The sequence below is a fragment of the Ailuropoda melanoleuca genome, chromosome 20, assembly GCF_002007445.2.
Source record: "Ailuropoda melanoleuca isolate Jingjing chromosome 20, ASM200744v2, whole genome shotgun sequence".
In the NCBI taxonomy this organism is placed as follows: domain Eukaryota; kingdom Metazoa; phylum Chordata; class Mammalia; order Carnivora; family Ursidae; genus Ailuropoda; species Ailuropoda melanoleuca.
Window position 1 is genome coordinate 134426 of NC_048237.1, and position 16817 is coordinate 151242.

At 37.6% G+C, this 16817-nt stretch overlaps 1 protein-coding gene and 1 pseudogene across 1 annotated transcript in view; both read right to left on the reverse strand.

The window, feature by feature from the left end:
• Positions 1 to 2352, reverse strand: part of LOC100465966 (olfactory receptor 4S2) — a 5201-nt gene extending 2849 nt beyond the window's left edge. The window contains exon 1 of the mRNA XM_002931288.2: positions 2319 to 2352. Within this exon, the coding sequence (XP_002931334.2) occupies positions 2319 to 2352 (34 nt within the window). The remainder of the gene's footprint in view (positions 1 to 2318) is intronic.
• Positions 2353 to 12154: 9802 nt separating this feature from the next.
• Positions 12155 to 16817, reverse strand: part of LOC117797276 — a 5793-nt pseudogene continuing 1130 nt past the window's right edge.

Here is a 16817-nt window from a genome sequence, read left to right on the forward strand (position 1 = left end):
TTTTCTCACCATTTAATTTTCTTACCACATTATTGGCTCACATTGGATTTTCTGTTAAACTTAGACCTATTCTTCTCAAGTGTTAAATGTGTGTAAGAATAGTACACACCATGGGGTGCCTGGGTTACTCAGGTTGTTGGCCATCTGCCTTCTGCTTAGGTCATGATCCCAGCGTCATGGTACTGAGTCCCGCATGGTGCTCCCTGCTCTGTGGGGAGCCTGCTTCTCCATCTCCCTGCCATTCCCTCTGCTTGTAGTCAATCTCTCTCTCTGTCAAATAAATAAATTTTTAAAAATCTATTAAAAAAAAAAAGAATAGTACACACCATAGGAGTGCTGTAAGGATCACCTTTGAAGCACTTATGTACATGTCACCCTGTAAGTGAATATGTAATTATCATCACTCATCTTAGTGACTAGAGACCATGCTGAATGTAAGAAGGGAGAAAGCCTAGAGCAGAGTCATCTTAGGACACTAACTCCTTTCTGTGTGCATGTCCTAATTCCCATTTATATGTATTTCCATGAATTCCATGTTTAGAAAAATGTATCTACTTCTGACACCCACCTTCTCAAATAAATTCTTCGACTAGAGTAGTACCAGAATGTAGTCCACATTCTTGAATGACTTTGTTTCAGAGTTCAAGAAAGATGATCCAATGATTTTTGGGCAGCTGCTATATTCTTCCTGGATAGTGGCTATCTCAACATGATCTGGGGTCCCCTTGGGGCTGATAACATTAATCCAAGTCTAAGACCCAAGATCTTTCTACTATCTTCACTGGGAGAAAGAGCATAGGATTTAAAGATAGACCAATAGGGCCTGACTCAACAGCACTGCCTCTTACTGGCTTTGTGATCTTAACACAATTTTCCTCACTTCTATTAACTTCAAAGCCCTCCCCTGGGAAAGAACAATGCCACCCATGTAAGGATCAGATTAATGAATGGATATAAAAGCAACAAGTTAACAGTAAATCTAAGTCATAACCATTTCAGTGAAAGAATTTCAGAAGCATCAGTATCAAACGTCTGAACACTGTGGACGAGGGCCTATATGGGATGGATCATTTCCAGTGGTCTGTCCAGGTTCTTAGGTCAGAGTTAGTCTCTCAGATAATACCAAAGAATATATACTAGTTATAATGGTGTTAAAGAAATAAGGTTGCTCCCTTATTTCAGTTCATAAGTCCACCTAAATTATTTCAAATGAAACAAATAGCAAGACTGCAACTCCCCAAAATCCTCTGGGAAAGAGATTTAGTCTTTAGTTTCTTCTGTGAGCTATGTGCAAGGAAAAGAAATCAAATACTCTGGATCTTTTTCCTAACAGCAAGTTCCATCCCACAGTAAGCTCTTTGTGCAATACTGTCTTCGACGCTAATATCCCTCATAGAGACATCATGTCACATGTACATGTTTTCAGGTCTCTGGTCACTTGACATCATTTTATTACCAGTCAATCCTTTGAAATTTTACCTATAAAAACATTTAAAGGCCCAAATGATCCTGTTCTAATTATCCACAACTGAGGCAGTAACTTACTAAGTATTTGTGGAACTAAGAGATAAGGAAGCTGAATAATTAAGTCTTGAAAAAAATCTGCCCATGTGTAAATGTAGCACAACATAGACTATTTAAGGTACCATCTATATTGTCTACATTCCACACAGCACCAATATTTATTTATCCTTTCAACTGATATTTATGAAGCACATACACTGTGTCTGTTATTGTGCTGTGAACATAAAAAGATTTAAAAAAAATCCACTACCTGAAAAAAAGCCTTTCATTTTAGAGTTATACCATTAAAAGACCTTCTCAAATCCTCTTAGACTGGACCATAACTTATTTAAACTCCTATACTTATAGAGATGAAAACAAAACAAAACAAAACTTCAGTGATCTCTTGACTTTATTCAATTCATCTAACCATTGGTGAAAGCAGTGCAGTGCAGGGAGGAAACAATTATTTAAGCTGCACTGTTAGTATAAAGCTAGAACTAAATTTCAATTGAAAAAATATTGATATACACTTTAAACTACAGTGGACTGTGTGTTATATGCAATGAATGAATCACTGAACATTATATAAAAAAACTAATGATGTACTATATGTTGGCTAATTGAATTTAAATAAAAAAATAAGCTACAGTAAACTATTTCCTAAATTCCTTAATAGAATATTAGAACAGATGTTGCAATTGCATGAAGAATTTAAAGATTCCTTTTTATCCCTTAATATGATTCGAATATATTAAAATTACTCTTGCCTCTCTGCATGGTTGTAATCTTGTCATTACAGATGAGAAACTTACTCTGGCCATCTTCTTGAGTCTGGTCCCATGACATGGATTTGGACAATCTGAGATCTTCTTGGATCAATAAACCTTTCTGAGATGGAAATGGGATCTGTATCTAGATATTCATGCTGAAAGACTGAAACCTATATAGTGATGTTTCTCTTATGAGTTTGTCCCATTTCACAAAAGGATTATACCTACAGCCTGAGAAGAGGTCCTACATTATTTATTCTCTCTCTCTCTCTCTCTCCCTCCCTCCCTCCCTCCTCTCAGAAGATTTTATGAGCTTATAGCCATGCCTTGGCTTCTGATCTTGGTCTGTAAGACTTTATTTCTATATTCCTGGATGTCAAGAGAGAGATTGCCATCAATCTCTATGCATCATCACAGCCCTGAGGGAATGGCTAGCCAGGTGATTGGGTAGCATCTGGAGAGTATTGTCAGAGAAAGTGCAAGTATAATACCCACTAAGGGACCCCTTGTAAAACTATATTGAAGGCTACTTGGTAAAAAATATGCAGGCCATTTTTACAGCTTTGCACAATTTACTCAAATTTAGTACGAGGGAAGGTAGTTGATGCTTTGTATCATTATTTTGCACCACTAGCCCAAGAACAGTAGTTTCTAAAACTATTAAACTGTTCTAATTTAAAATTTCTTTTTAAAATTTGCTGAAGCTCAAGTACACAAGCAAAATGTGCTAATTGGTGGCACAGTAAAGTTAAAGCCTCAGCCCTATATTGACCTGAATGAGTCTCCAAGGGATTGAGGTCAAGGGGGCTTCACAAGAATTGAGCATTACACCCCTGCAATCTAGTGTAAAATTTGTTACTGAATTACAGCATGAACTTTCAGGTCATGCCTAAAGTTCTGTGTGTTTGAGTGGCACAACCTCAACAACGAGAAATACAGTAACTCAAACAGCATTCATCTCAGTTAGGCAGAAAGGATTATCACATTATCACATTGCAGCACAGAAGTGCCTTTTGTTGTTGTTGAAAACAGTTTATTGTTCTATGACTCTCTAAGTTATAAATAAAGGGCTGTTTAGATAAGGAATGGCCAACTGTGGAAGTACTGAATTCCCCCAAATTCTTTTTGAGATGAAAATCTGTCACTGCTTCTCTCTTTCCCTCTCTGTCTTCCTCATCTTTTGGTTCTTTCCTTCCTTCCTCCCTCCCTTTCCTCTTCCCTGAGTTCCTCTTTTTCTTCATTTCCTTCTTTACTTTCTTCAAAAACACATCTCATCAGACAGAGAAAGACAAATAGATGATTTCATTTATATGTGGAATCTAAAAAAGCCAAACTACTGGAAACAGACAGTAGAATGGTGGTTACCGAGGAAGGGGGTGGGGGAATTGGGAGATGTCGTGAAGGAGTACCAACTTGCAGCTAGAAGATGAATAGATTCTAAGGATCTAATGATGATTATAGTCAATAGTTACCTCAAAACTGCTAAGAGACTAGATCTTAAATATTTTCACTATTAAAAAGAAATGATAATTTCATGATAAGATAGAAGTGTTAGCCAAAGTTATGGTTGTTTCATGTTGCAATATATATCAAATTAACATGTTTTATAACTTAAACTCACACATTATATGTCAGTTACAATTTGGAAATAAAAAAAGAGAGCTTTATCAAGCATTTATTCTTGGCTGGGAACTGCGCCAGATCCTCCAGATACAAAGACCACTGAATAATAGGGCAGCCCAATTAGTGAGAAGAAAATTGCAGTAGATATGCTGACCATTGTGCTCATTAAAGATAAGCACACCGTGCTACAAGAATTCATATGAGGACCAATTAATAAAACTGTACAAGGATAAGATCAGAGACAACTTCCAAGAAGATAAGACTCTTAATCTGAGTACTAAAGGCAAGAGGTGGGTCAATAATTCTAGCAAAGGAAGCAACATCTTCAGAGATCTAGAGATATGAAGAAACTGCAAAGAGTTCAAAGGCACATACAATGGGATAGGACTGGTGCCATTAGTGGGCACCGGGAGCAAGACTTGGTCTCAGAGTAAGCTTAGTCTTTAGAACTGGACCTAAGGTTTAGAGTGATACTATAGCACAGTGAATCATGTGGAGATTACCTGTTATTCCTCTAGATTTTTTTCTCCCATCCCCACACACTTATCCCTATAGATTACCATGATAATATCTGTATCAGACTCTGAGACAAGATGGAACTTGCAGGTGAGAAACCATTACCTGAAGAAAAAAGTGGAAGAGACTGATAGGGACAGGAAAGAGTTATTCACTTGAGAGGAAGCAGATTGCACTGTGAGTGTTTCCATTATAGATTTCACCATTTTCTCTAAGTAGAAAATCTCCCCAGTTGCCTTGTTTATGGTATAAATACAAAAAGCTTCTTGGGAAAATAAAGAGCATAAGAACAATAAATCAATAATTAGCAAATCAATCAATAAAAAATAGAAAACTTGGATAAGCCTCTTCATTAAGGAAAAACTGTTGAAATCTAATAAAATAAATCTAAATAAAATGTGAAGATAGCTAATCATAATGTATCAGCATTGGCTCACTAGTCCTGAAAGATGTTAATGACAGGGCAAATGGCATGAGCTACACTGGGACTCTGTATTATCTTTGCAACTTTTATCTAAATTTAAAACAGTTCTAAATATTTTTAAATTATTTAAATTAAAATGATGGACTCAAAAGTATGATGTTAACCAGAACATTTTAAAAACACTTAAATGTGTTTTGAAGTATACATCACCTAACATGAAGTTCTTGTGTCAAGGTTGGTTTCAATAAGAAGAATGGAGTTCCTAAGGATTTTACTGTCATATGGGAGGGGTCTGGAGTCAAAGCTCTAATTCATCTTTCTGTCCTGTGTTTCTCTTGGATCAAACAATTGTATAGCCTTCTAGCAACCTTTATTCCCCTTTTAACATAACATTTAATAATAATGATAACATAAACAGTCAATACTTACTGAGTTCTGACCTTATGTAGAAATGCTTATTAGAGCTTTACAATATTATTCTGTGTAGTATTCTTGAGAACCCTAGGAGGTGTATGCTATCATTGTCCTCACTGTATATTCAAAGGAGCATCAAGAGGTTAAGCCCCTTGCACCCTGGTGAGTGGTGAGCTGGGCATGATGAAGCTGTCTGACTCCACAGTCCATATTTTTGCCCTATTCTCTCCTCTCTGCTCTACTCTTCCCAATTATTTGGGCTCACATATTGTCTTAGAATTCTCTTCACCTTCCTCTGGTGTTTATTTGAAGACTTTATAATTAGATATGTAGGTGATCTGTTGATGCTTGGGGGAACACCCAAAGGCAAGATGTCTACCACATTTCCTGCCATGTAACAGGTACTCAGTAAATAGTTGTTAAATTAATGAATGGATAACAAATAATTAATGGGTGAATGAATATTAAAAGATCAAAAAATCACTAGGAGTTATTTATTAGAAGAATATCTCCCAGGAAATGTTTTCTATAAATTAAAAACAAATGTTTAGTGGCAGGCTGATATCTCTCCAATAATAATTGCTCATTTCTAGGGCTACTAAAGGGAGAAATTTGGCAACGGGAAGTTGGATTTTCTTACCACATTGGCCCATTCACAATGTGTACTTTGGACCTAGGTGATAAATGTGTTCTGTGATGTGTTACTTTCCATGTGTTCTAGAAATATGAAGTCAATTATCCTCCCATGATTTCATGAACCAGACTTCTTTTTGCCTCCTTTCAGTTATTTCAATACCCCCTAAAGGACACATGAGCTGGAAAGAAGGGGCAGACCTATCCCAAATATCTGGGACCCAGAGCAAGAATACAAATGGAGCCCATGTAACATATGTCTAAATCAATATAAATCAATATAACAAAATTTGAATAAATTTAAATATTCATACTCAGAAAACAATGTTCTCATGCTCTCATAATTACTACAAGACCAGTTTCAAATTTTAAATTTTAGGCTCCTTGACTAGGTGTAGGATATAATTGATGAATCACTGAATTCTACTCCTGAAAACAGTATTGCACTGTATGCTGAAGAACTAGAATTTAAATTAAAACTTAATAAATAAAATAAAATCCTCAGACTCCTTCTATTTCTACAGCAGACATGGCAGTGCGAAAAGAGCAAACTTTGGCCCTCAGTCTCCAGCCCACCTCTTCTCTTGGTTCTAAAGCCCAATACAAGTGGTCTCTCATGTATGAATATGGACTCTGCCACCCAGGTTTCTAGGCTCTGTCCCCTCAGTTTACACATGCTGCCCTCAGACTAAGAGTTCCCGTATCAGTGTAAGGGCTGCCCTCAGGAGGATAGAACCAAAGGAGAGGGTCAGGCAGGCCCTGGAAGTGGTCTCAAGGCATTTGAGAAGGGAACTCTGGAGATGACAGCAATCATGTACAGTCTGACAAACAGAAATGCTAACAGTTTATTAATAAAGAGAATTTTAATATAGATAATTGATTAAGCAAGAACTGGAATGATTAAAAATGCCAAAGGGAATATATGCAATTCTTGCTTTTCTGAATATATTGCTACCAATCCCAGATATCAACAGGACAATTCAAATGAAATCCAAGACTCTAAATACTGCTGTGAAAGAGGACCACTAGAAAAAGGGACGCTGTGCCAACACCAAAGAAATACAAACAATTATAAGAGAATATTATGAGCAATTATATGCCAACAAATTAGACATCTGGAAGAAATGGATGCATTCCTAGAAATATAGACATGCACAGAACTGAAACAGGAAGAAACAGAAAACCTGAACAGACCCATAACCAGCAAGGAAATTGAATAAGTAATCAAAACTCTCCCAATAAACAACAGTCCAGGGCCAGATGGCTTCCCAGGAGAATTCTACTGAACATTTAAAGTTGAATTAATACCTATTCTTCTGAAATTGTTCCAAAAATAGAAATGGAAGGAAAACTTCCAAACTCATTCAATGAGGCCAGCATTACTTTCATCTCAAAGTTAGACAAAGACCCCACTAAAAAGGAGAATTACAGGCCAATATCCCTGATGAACACGGATGCCAAAATGCTCACCAAGATACTATCAAAAAGATCCAACAGTGCATTAAAAGGCTTTTTCACCATGAACAAGTGGGATTTATTTCTGGGCTGTAAGGAGGGTTCGACATCTGCAAATCAATCAATGTGATACACCACATTAATAAAAGAAAGGACAAAAACCATAGGATGTTCTCAATAGATGCAGAAGAATCATTTGAGGGGCGCCTGGGTGGTGCAGTCATTAAGCATCTGCCTTGGGCACAGGGCATGATCCCAGCATTCTGAGATCAAGCCCCACATCAGGCTTCTCCACTGGGGGCCTGCTTCTTCCTCTCCCACTCCCCCTGCTTGTGTTTCCCCTCTTACTGGCTGTCTCTATCTCTGTCAAATAAATAAATGAAAAATCTTAAAAAAAAAGAAGAATCATTTGACAAAATATAGCATCCTTTCTTGATAAAAACCCTCCTCCATGGAAGGATAAAGGGAACATACCTCAATATCATAAAAGCCATATATAAAAAACCCACAGCAAATATCATCCTTCAATGGTGAAAAACTGAGCTATTACCCTAAGGTCAGGAACATGACAGTGATGTCCACTCTCACCAACGTTGTTCAACATAGTGCTAGAAGTCCTAGTCTCAGCAATCAGACAACAAAAAGAAATAAAAGACATCCAAATTGCAAAGACATGGTTCAACTTTCACAGATGACATGATACTCTATGTAGAAAACCCAAAAGACTCCACAAATTTGCTAGAACTGATACAGAAATTCAGCAATGTGACAGGATATAATATCAATGCTCAGAAGTCAGTAGCATTTCTATACACTAACAATGAGACAAAAGACAGAGAAATCAAAGGATCAATCCCCTTTACAATTGCAACAAGGACCATAAGACACCCAGGAATAAACCTAGGCAAAGAAGAAAAGGTCTGTACTCTGAACTACTGAACACCTATGAAAGAAACACTTATGAAAGAACTGGAAAAACATTCCATGCCCATGCACTGGAAGAACAAAATTGTTAAAATGTCTATGCTACTGAAAGCAATCTTTTTTTAAAAAAATATTTTATTCATTTATTTGAGAGAGTGTGAGAGTGAAAGAGAGAGACAGTGAGCATGAGCAGGGTGGGAGGGACAGAGGGAGTGGGAGAAGCAGATGCCCCACTGAGCAGGAAGTCTGATGTGGGGCTCAACCTTGGACCCTGGGATCATGACCTGAGCTGTAGGCAGATGTTTAACAGACTAAACCACCCAGACACCCTGCTACTGAAAGCAATCTATAAATTCAAAGTGATCCATATCAAAATACCATAGACATTTTTCACAGAGCTGGAACAAATAATCCTAAAATTTGTATGAAACCAGAAGAGACCCCAAATAGCTAAAGGAACATTGAAAAAGAAAACCAAAGCGGGTGGAATCACAATTCCTGCTGTCAAGCTATATGACAAAGCATTAATCATCAAGACAGCATGGTATTGGCACAAAAACCAACACGTAGATCAATGGAACAGAGTAGAGATCCCAGAAATGGACCCTCAATTCTATGGTCAACAAATCTTTGACAAAGCAGGAAAGAATATCCAATGGAAAAAAGACAGTCTCTTCAACAAATACTGTTGGGAAAACTGGACAGTCACATGCAAAAGAATGAAAGTAGACCACTTTCTTACACCATACACAAAAATAAACTCAAAATGGATGAAAGACCTAAGTGTCAAATAGGAATCCATCAAAATCCTAAAGGAGAACACAGGCAGCAATGCTTTTGATCTCGACTGAGGCAACTTCTTGCTAGACATGTCTTTAAAGGCAGGGAACCTAAAGGGAAAATGAACTGTTGGGACTTCTTCAAGATAAAAACATTTTTGCACAGCAATGGGAAGAGTCAAAAAAGCAAAAGGCAACCTACACAATGGGAGAAGATATTTGCAAATGTCTTTTCAGATAAAGCGCTATTATCAAAAATCTATAAAGAACTTACCACACTCAACACCCAAAAAACAAATAATCCAGTCAAGAAATGGGCAGACAACATAAACAGACATTCCTCCAAAGAAGACATTCCTACAAATGGCCAACAGACACATGAAAAAATGTTCAGAATCCCTTAGCATCAGGGAAATACAAATCAAAACCACAATGATATACCACCTCACAGGAGTCAGAACGACTAAAATTAACAGTCAGGAAATGACAGATGTTGGTGAGGATGCAGAGAAACAGGAACACTCTTACATGGTTTATGGGAATGCCAGCTGGTATAGCCACTCTGGAAAATAGTATGGAGTTTCCTCAAAAATTTGAAAATAGAACTATGCTATGAATCAGCAATTGCACTACTAGGTATTTACCCCAAAGATACAAATGTAGTGTTCTGAAGGGAGACCTGCACCCCAATGTTTATAGCAGCAATGTCCACAACAGCCAAAATATGGAAAGAGCCCAGATTTTAACTGACAGATGAATAGTTAAAGAATATGTGGTATATAAATACAATGGAAAAATACTCAGCCATTAAAAAAAAAAAAGGAAACTTGGCATTTGAAAATTTGGAGAGAAGTAGAGGGTATTATAGTAAGTGAAATAAGTCATTCAGAAAAAGATACCATATGATTTCACTCATACGTAGAATTTAAGAAACAAAAGAGATGAACATAGGGGAAGAGAAGGAAAAATAAAATAAGATGAAAATAGAGAGGGAGGCAAACCATAAGAGGTGCCAAACTCTAGGAAACAAATCGGGTTGCTGAAGGGAGGAGAAGTATAGGGGTAATTAATTGGGTGATGGGCATTATGGAGGTCAGTTGATGTAATGAGCACTGAGTGTTATACACAACTAATGAATCACTGAGTTCTACCCCTTAAACTAATAATATAGTATATGTTAACATACATTGAAATTAAATAAATAATTAAAAAAATAAATAAAAATGAATTAAAAAAATAGAAGAAAAATGGGTATTGGGGCCAGCAGATACAAAATGAAAACTTGGAGCTTCATGTCCCTGCAATGTGCCTGGCTGACCATACAGTACCACATAAATCTTGTTAACTCACACACTACTCTTTTGTTGACAGTGTCCTCCTGTCTGCTCTTCTGGATATTCACTATAGGCAAAGGACCTCTTTGGAAATGTTATGCAGTTAAAAAGGAGAATGTGATCCATTCCAGGGATGGTAAGGAAAGTGTCATCCTCACAAGGGTGCTACTCCCCTCTCACTCATCTTAGTAAGAAAGTATCCAAGCTCTTACCTGACCACAGGTATTGCAATTTATCTAGTAAATCTTAATATTTGGTGTAGTTCCAGATATTTTTTCCTGAGTTATATTTTTCAGCTAAGTAATTTAAAAAGCCTCTCCACTGCAACTGATTTGGAAATAAGTTAGCAAATAAAAAATATTGCTAAAAGCCCACTGTTGTGTTTTTATTTAGTGAACATAATTAATACCTTTCCATAGACACAAGAAGTTGCGAAGATCTTCATGTCAGAAATTGATAACCTTAAATATAAGTGTTTCTGGGCATGTTTTTAGTGATCTCCTAGCTCTGGAGATCCTCAGTAGATAAAGTAGAAATTATGCAATTAATCCAACTAATTGGGGTAAAGATTTTCTGAAAAGAAAAATATTAGCTTAATCTTATCTAAAATTCCTAGCTTTCTTGCTTGATCATATTTTTTCTGAGTGAACTTGTGAAACTCATTTAAGAAATCTGAGTTCAGGGCACATGGGTGACTCAGTTGGTTGACCATCAGACTCTTGATTTGGGATCGGGTCATGATCTCAGGGTCCTGGGGTTGAACCCTGCATTGGCTCCACCCTAGGAAGGGAGTCTGCTTGAGATTCTCTCTCTTGTTCTCCCTCTGCACCTCCCGCCACTTGCCCTCTCCCTTGGCTCTCTAAAATAAATAAATAAATCTTAAAAAAAAAAAAAGAAAAAAAGAAAAGAAATCTGAGTTCATTTGTAAAAGTGAAGTTGAATAAGATTATCCACTTCTCAAAGTATCTTTGAGACTTGGAAATAATAACTACTTTAAACCACAGATCATTTTTTTTTCTTTTTTCCATTACAGGTCAGAGCTCTTGCATATTATGACCAGTAGAAGAACCACCTTATAGCCCCCTTGTAACTCCAATTAGAGAAAATCAATGGGAGTGGGATGCCTCTTCTAGAGAAGCCTCCAGTGCAGGACACTGGGAGTTCTATCCCAGGCTTTCTTGCCTTCACATGTAAACTTCACTAAGAGCACTGTTTGCTTACATGAATTGAATTCAAGTGCATTTCTAAAATTTGGCACAATATATAACACAGTACCTAGGTGAACATTAATATGTAGGGTGCTTAGTTTTGTTTTCAGGCTTTCTTAGAGATGGGACAAAAGGGATTCACATTGCTTCAGAATGGACTTTGATGGACATCAGAAGGAACCTCCTGACCTAGGAGTCATTACACCCAGAGCAGCAGGACGAAAAAGGAGACAGGTTACCTTCTTTCATTTGAAGAGAATTTAAAAGTGAAATGAAGTAAATAAATGGAGACTAATTATGGACAAAGGATAGAAGAGTTGATCTTTCAAGATGTCCTCTTGAACCTACTACTCAGTTTCTGGCCCAATAAACACTCCTGACTTCCCTGCTTAATATTGAACACCCAGCAAAGCCACTATGCTTCGATAGCAATCAACAGCAATGCATCATAATTTTGATGCCGGCTTTTATGCCAAAGTCATCAAACTGGTTTCATGTATATACCTATGTACAAGATGATTTAAGCTTGTCCCAAGAAAGTTATGCTTTCTAATTCACGTCTTCCTGTTCATCCTTTAATATGGCAGAAGGTTGCCACATGCTTTTTTCTCAGCTTCTTCATGGCTGTCTTCATTTCAGCATTTCTGAGTGTGTAGATGAGAGGGTTCAACATGGGTGTGACCACTGTGTAAAAGACGGAGAACACCTTATTCATGGAGAAGCAGCAGAAAGGCCTCAGATAGATGAATACACATGGCACAAAGATCAGGCTGACCACAGTTAGGTGGGAGGCACAGGTGGAGAGTGCCTTGCTCTGGCCCTGGCGGAAGCGAGTTCTCAGGGTGATCAGGATGATGGCATAAGCTGTCAGCAGAAACATCTCACTGGCTCCCAGAAAGTGCAAGAAGTAGATCTGGGCCAAGCACCCTGAAAAAGAGATGACCATGCACGCTAGCTTGATGACCTGTGGGACATCACAGTAGAAGTTGTCCAGTTCATTGGGGACATGGAAGGGCAGCTGGATCACCAGTGTGACCTATGTGATAGAGTGGATGAAGCCCCCACACCAACAGGCCAAAACCAACTGAAAGCACAGCTGGTGGTTCATGACTGTCAGGTACTGCAAAGGACTACATATGGCAACATACCTATCATAGGCCATGACTGTCAGCAGAAACATCTCACTGGCTCCCAGAAAGTGCAAGAAGTAGATCTGGGCCAAGCACCCTGAAAAAGAGATGATCTTGCCTTGCTGCAAAAAATCTCCTAACATCTTGGGCACGGTAACACAGCTCAGGCATAGGTCAATGAAGGGACAGATGGCCCCCCAAAAAATAGTACATAGGAGATTGGAGCAGATGGGCATCACCTCGCACTGTTACCATTATCAAGAAGTTCCCAGAACAACAGTCATGTAAAATAAAGAAAATACTAAGGAAAGAAACAGTTGTAATCCCAGGAAGATGATAGGCCCAGAAGAACAGATTCTGTCACCTTGGAATAATTTCTTTTTTCATCAAATCAAGAATACTACATGACCTAGAGAAAAAAGAATCAAATAGGAACAAGAAAGAATCAACTAAGACAAAATGCAAAAAAATATAATAAAATAATATAAAATAAAATAAAAATATATACCTATATGTGCATTATATATAATATATATATAAATATTATATAGCGATATTAAAAGGTCTTGATGTATATGTTTATAGAATCATATTCCAAGATGAAAACCCAAGTTCAGTGAGGAAGGAAATATACATTCCTGTATAAATAGAATGAGGAATAGTTTGCATAGCTTCCAACTCTTCATCCCTATAATGCTTTTAAGTTGCATTTACAACAAACTAGGGAGGGAGGGAGGCAATGAACTGGACATGAGGTGATGAGAACATGAAAACCATTACACCAATGCAGTGAATTCAGGAGAGCTATCAAACTGGAGATTTATTCTTTGTTTATTCAATCTAATATGGAGAAAATAATATCTTCCAAGGTTGTTTCGAGAATCAAATATAATCTGCCTATGAACAAAATATGCTGACATAAAAAACCACTCATATTTGGAATTTAAGAAACAAAACAGATGACCATAGAGGAAGGGAAGGATAAATAAGTAAGATGAAAATACAGAAAAAAGCTAGTCATATGAGACACTGAACTCCAGGGAATCAACTGGGGGTTGCTGGAGGGGAGGGGTGGGGGATAAGGTGACTGGGGGATGGTCATAAAGGAGGAAACTTGATGTAATGAGCACTGGGTGTTATATGCAACTGATGAATCACTTAATTTTACCCCTGAAACTAATAACACAGTATATGTTAACAACACTGAATTTTTTAAATTCATAGTTGGCTTTGAATTTATTTATTTATTCATTTATTTACTTATTTTTTCTTGATGTCTGAGCCTTTTATTCTTATTTTTATTTTTTAATATTTTTATTATATTATGTTATTCACCATACAGTACATACCTGGTTTTTGATGTAAAGTTCCATGATTATTTAGTTGTGTATAAAAGCCAGTGCACCATGCAATACGTGCCCACGTCACTACCCATCACCAGTCTATCCAATTCCCCCTCCCCCCTCCCCTCTGAAGCCCTCAGTTTGTTTCTCAGAGTACATAGTCTCTCAGCTTCATTCCCCCTTCTGATTACCACCCTTTCTTTATCCCTTTCTTCCCCTACCAATCTTCCTAGTTCTTATGTTCAAAGATGAGGGAAATCATATGATAATTGTCTTTCTCTGCTTGACTTATTTCAGCTTGACTTATTTCACTTAGCATTATCTCCTCCAGTGCTGTCCATGTTGCAGCAAATGTTAAGAACTCGTTCTTTCTGATAGCTGAATAATATTCCATTGTATATATGGACTACAGCTTCTTAATCCAGGCATCTGTGAAGGGCATCTCAGTTCCTTCCATGTTTTAGCTATTGTGGACAATGCTGCTATGAACTTTGGGGTGCATATGGCCCTTCTCTTCACTATGTCTGTATCTTTGGGGTAACTACCCAGTATTGCAATGGCTGGGTCATAGGGAAGCTCAATTTTTAACCTAAGAGACCTCCACATTGTTTTCCAGAGGGGCTGTACCAACTTACATTCCCACCGACAATGTAGGAGGGATCCCCTTCTCCACTTCCTCTCCAGCAATTGTTGTTTCTTGCCTTGTCAATTTTTGCCATTCTAACTGGCGTAAGGTTGTATCATAGTGTGGTTTTGATTTGAAATTCCCTGATGGCTAATGATTTTGAACATTTTTCCATGTGTCTGTTAGCCATTTGTATGTCTTCATTGGAAAAGTGTCTGCTCAGATCTTCTGCCCATTTTATAATTTGTTTATTTGTTTCTCGCATATTGAGTTTGAAAAGTTCTTTGTAGATCTTGGATACCAGTCTTTTATCTGTAGCATTATTTGCAAATATATTCTCCCATTCTGTGGGCTGCCTCTTAGTTTTTTTGACTATTTTCTTGGCTGTGCAGAAGCCTTTTATCTTGCTGAAGTCCCACAAGTTCATTCTATCTTTTGTTTCTCTTGCCTTTGGAGATGTGTCATGAAAAAGGTTGTTTTGGCCGATGTCGTAGAGGTTTCTGCCTATGTTCTCCTCTAGGATTTTGATGGATTCCTGTCTCACATCAAGTCTTTCATTCATTTGGAGTTTATCTTTGTGCATGGTGTTAGAGAGTGGTCAAGTTTCATTCTTTTGCATGTAGCTGTCCAATTTTCCCAGCGCCATTTATTGAAGAGACTCTCTTTTTTTACACTGGATGTTTTTTCCTGCTTTATCAAAGATTAGTTGACCAAAGAGCCGAGGGTCCATTTCTGGGTTCTTTATTCTGTTCCATTGGCATATGTGTCTGTTTTTGTGCCAGTACCATGCTGTCTTTGTGATCACAGCTTTGTAGTACAGCTCAAAAACTGGCATTGTGATGCCCCCAGCTTTGTTTTTCCTTTTCAACAGTTCCTTGGAGATTTGGGGCCTTTTCTGGTTCCATACAAATTTAAGGACTATTTGTTCCAGTTCTTTGAAAAATGTCCTCGGTATTTTGATCGGGATAGCATTGAAAGTGTAGATTGCTCTGGGTAGCATGGACATTTTAACTATGTTAATTCTTCCAATCCATGAGCATGGAATATTTTTCCATCTTTTTATGTCTTCCTCAATATCTTTCAAAAGTGAATTATACTTTCTAGAATATAGATCCTTTAAGTCTCCGGTTAAGTTAATTCCAAGGCAATGTATGGTTTTTGGTGCTATTGTAAATGGGATGGATTCCCTAATTTCTCTTTCTTCAGTCTCGTTATTCGTGTATAGAAATGCAACTGATTTCTGGGCATTGANATTTTCTGAGCATTGATTTTGTATCCTGCCACATTACTGAATTGATCTACAACTTCTCATAGTATGGGCATGGATTCTTTTGGGTTTTCCATATAGAGTATCATGTCATCTGCGAAGAGTGACAGTTTGACTACTTCTTTCCCAATTTGGATACCTTTTATCCCTTTTTGTTGTCTGATTGCTGTTGCAAGGACGTGTAGTACTATGTTGAATAATAGTGGTGAGAGTGGGCATTCTCGTCGTGTTCCTGATCTTAAGGGAAAGGATTCCAGCTTTTCCCCAATGAGAGTGATATTTGCTGTAGGCTTTTCATAGATGGCTTTTATGAGCTTGAGGAATGTACCCTCTATCAATACACTCTGAAGTGTTTTAATCAGGAAAGGATGCTGTATTTTGTCAAATGCTTTTTCTGCATCTGTTGAGAGGATCATATGGTNAATCATATGAATTCTGAATTTTTCCTTCTGGATAAAATCTATGACACTGATTGATTTGCTAATGTTTAACCACCCTTGCAACCCAGGGATGAAACCCACGTGGTCATTATGGATGATCCTTTTAATGTACTGTTGGATTCTATTAGCCAGGATCTTGTTGAGGATTTTGGCGTCCACATTCATTAGGGAAATCGGTCTGTAATTCTCCTTTTTGAGGGGGTCTTTGCCTGGTTTGGGGATCAAGGTAATATTAGCCTCATAGAATGAGTTTGGTAGCTTTCCTTCTGTTTCTATTTTTTGAAATAGCTTTAGGAGAATAGGTATTATTTCTTCTTTGAATGTTTGGTAGAATTCCCCAGGAAAACCATCCAGGCCTGGAGTTTTGTTATTTGGAAGGTTGTTTATCACTGTTTCAATCTCTTCATAATTAATTGGCCTGTTTAA